The 2421-nt window shown below is 45.3% G+C and overlaps 1 protein-coding gene across 1 annotated transcript in view; it reads right to left on the bottom strand.

Annotated features, from left to right (window-relative positions):
- The window catches only part of snx18a (sorting nexin 18a), a 10798-nt gene extending 9021 nt beyond the window's left edge, over positions 1 to 1777 (bottom strand). Inside the window, 3 exon segments of the mRNA XM_020593761.1 lie at position 1; positions 4 to 1069; positions 1342 to 1777. The exon segment at position 1 is cut by the window's left edge and continues 443 nt beyond it. Coding sequence (XP_020449417.1) covers position 1; positions 4 to 1057 — 1055 coding nt within the window. The 5' untranslated portion in view covers positions 1058 to 1069; positions 1342 to 1777.
- Between the last annotated feature and the right edge of the window lie 644 nt (positions 1778 to 2421).

The following is a 2421-nucleotide window of genomic DNA, read 5'->3' as shown; positions in this document are numbered from 1 at the left end:
CCTTCTCATCTGTACTGCTGCAGGTGAGGAAGTGCTGGAAGACATCACATCTGGCCAGGACTGGGTGGCTAGTCATGTGATTCATCCACCAAATGAGGCCTTTCCTCCTCTTAGAGATGAAGTCTTCCTCAAAACGACCTGTGGCCTGCTTCTCCGGGATGTGTGGCACTGAGATTACAGGAAACTTCTCCACCAGCCGTGTAAACAGCCAGTCAAAATGCTTATACCTCCTATTCACCTGGTTCTGGGTGTGGGTGGGTGTCAGCTTGTAGGACATGTAGCTTTTCATGCCCTTGAACTTGGTCTGTTTAGTGGGGTCATCAATTGTACACGTGAATGGGTAGGGGTTCTCCTGCCACTCTGGACCATACTGACCCATCACCACACAGATCTTATCCCCATCTTTCACAAAGCCTGATGCCTCCCCAAGCACAAATGCCTCCCCTCCTGACTTCACAAAGGTTGAAAACCTGTTCAGGTTCCTGCCGACAGTGGAAGAGCTTTTTGCTTGCTGTGCATTACCTCTTGACATCGAGGTTGTTGTCACTCTGTAAGTAGATGGCCCATTGCCTTCAAAGTCATGATACCTTCCTCCTACAGTGCCTGGCTCGTCTGCAACAGTAGAGCTGTCGTCCCAGTCATCATCCCAGTCATCATCGCTCCCTTGGCTGGGTTGCTGCAAATGCTGTTGTTGTAGTGGGGGAGCAGGGAAGGAGGAGAACCCAGGGGCAGACGGTTTAGAAAAGTTCTCAACTTTACTCTGAGGCTGAAAGGAGCTGTCAAAACCTCCGGATGGGATGTTGGCATATCGCGAATCCGGGTAAGTGTCCCCAGATGTGCTGCAGCTGTTGTTGTTCAACGTGGAGGCGGCATCATTCCTCAGGATCTCCACGTAGGAAGCGGGGAACAGTCCCCTTTCTCCTTTGCTGTTTGTCCCTTCAAACCAGCCTTCAATGTCCCGTTCGCTATATACAGTCAGGATTTCATTCTCCTTCACCGACACCTCCCCGGGGTTTTCAGAGTTGAAGTCGTACAGCACCCTGGCTCTGAACGCCATGATTCACCACAGCTGGAAGAAGAGCAGGACAGCGGGCTAACTTATGGTTGTCTGGCCGGGGCAGGGGGAAGCGCTGCGGGCAGACAGGCTAGCTCAGTCCCGAAAGTACTATTCCTTAAACTCTGCGTAGTAACTTCTCTCAGTAGTATAAAATACTGTTTATGTCCCTTCCTGTCGAATCCCTCCTCTGGGTCAAACCTGAAAGGAGCCTGCGCTGTTTTTAATCCAGAGGTTGCAGTGTGTGAAAGTGATGTGAAGTTATTTTCTGCTATAACAACACTGACCTGAGATTCTTCCTCCTCCCTCCGAGCTGAGTCGGACGCTTCTGCCCGTACTCGATGCGCAGCAACCGCAAATCAACCAGGCTGGATAATCGAGGGCGGAGCTAAAAGATGCCGCACTTCACCCAGACAGCACAAATCAACCGCCGGTGAGTGCTACCATACAGCTTTACCAGACTTGTTGAGTGCTTCACACCCAAAAAACAAACATCAGATCAACCTCACCAGGCTGCGAGGAGGGTTCGTCCCATTTAAGAAGAATTGTTTTGCGAGGAAGCAAAGCTTTTAGTCCCTGCATCTTGCTAATGTAAACAGCAGTATGCTACATGAGTCCTGCATACTGCTTTGGACAATTTTTGTAATAGTTTGTAGGTCAACACTTTAATGACACTGGTCTTTATGTAAACGGTAAAAAATCTGACTATGCATTGAAACAACAAAAAAAATACAAATTTTGAAACATATTAGCCTTATGGGATACTAGAGCTGCAGCTAACGATTGCTCTTATTGTCAGTTATTCTGATTATCTGGAACCCGTAGTCATTAGACTACATGTTTTTGGATTTTTTCTCGAAATGGCTTAAATAAACTCAGCTATCAAAGTAGCCCAGTTGTTGATTAGTTTTTGTTGACACGTGAAACGAATCGATTATATTTTTAAACATTCATTGTTTTTAATAAGCTAATCTTTTGCGAAAACACACATTAACGTTACTAGCAAAAGACAATTGCTCATAATACGAGCTAATGAAGACTATATACGGTATTAATAGCAAAGTGAACAATGCAGGGATGAGTGGCAGAATCACAATCACAAATCAATTCATTAAAAACACTGATCTGAAAATACCTGAATATATTGTTTGAACATATACAGACAGTTATTCTGTCCTATAAAAAGCTAAATCACTTTCTGTTCCTGTTTTAGTCTCTCAGTTCCCACCAGTAATATTATGATTCAGCTGGGCCCTCCCTTGAAAACTAGATCTTGATCTCAATGGAACGGGTAAAATAAAGGTAATAACAACAACAACAACAACAACAACAACATGTAACTACAAAGGGCACACAGTCAGCTTATA

This window comes from Monopterus albus, unplaced genomic scaffold (genome assembly GCF_001952655.1).
Source record: "Monopterus albus unplaced genomic scaffold, M_albus_1.0 scaffold20.1, whole genome shotgun sequence".
Lineage (NCBI taxonomy): Eukaryota > Metazoa > Chordata > Actinopteri > Synbranchiformes > Synbranchidae > Monopterus > Monopterus albus.
Note: the sequence above shows the minus strand (reverse complement) of the source record. Positions and strands in the feature narration are given on the sequence as shown.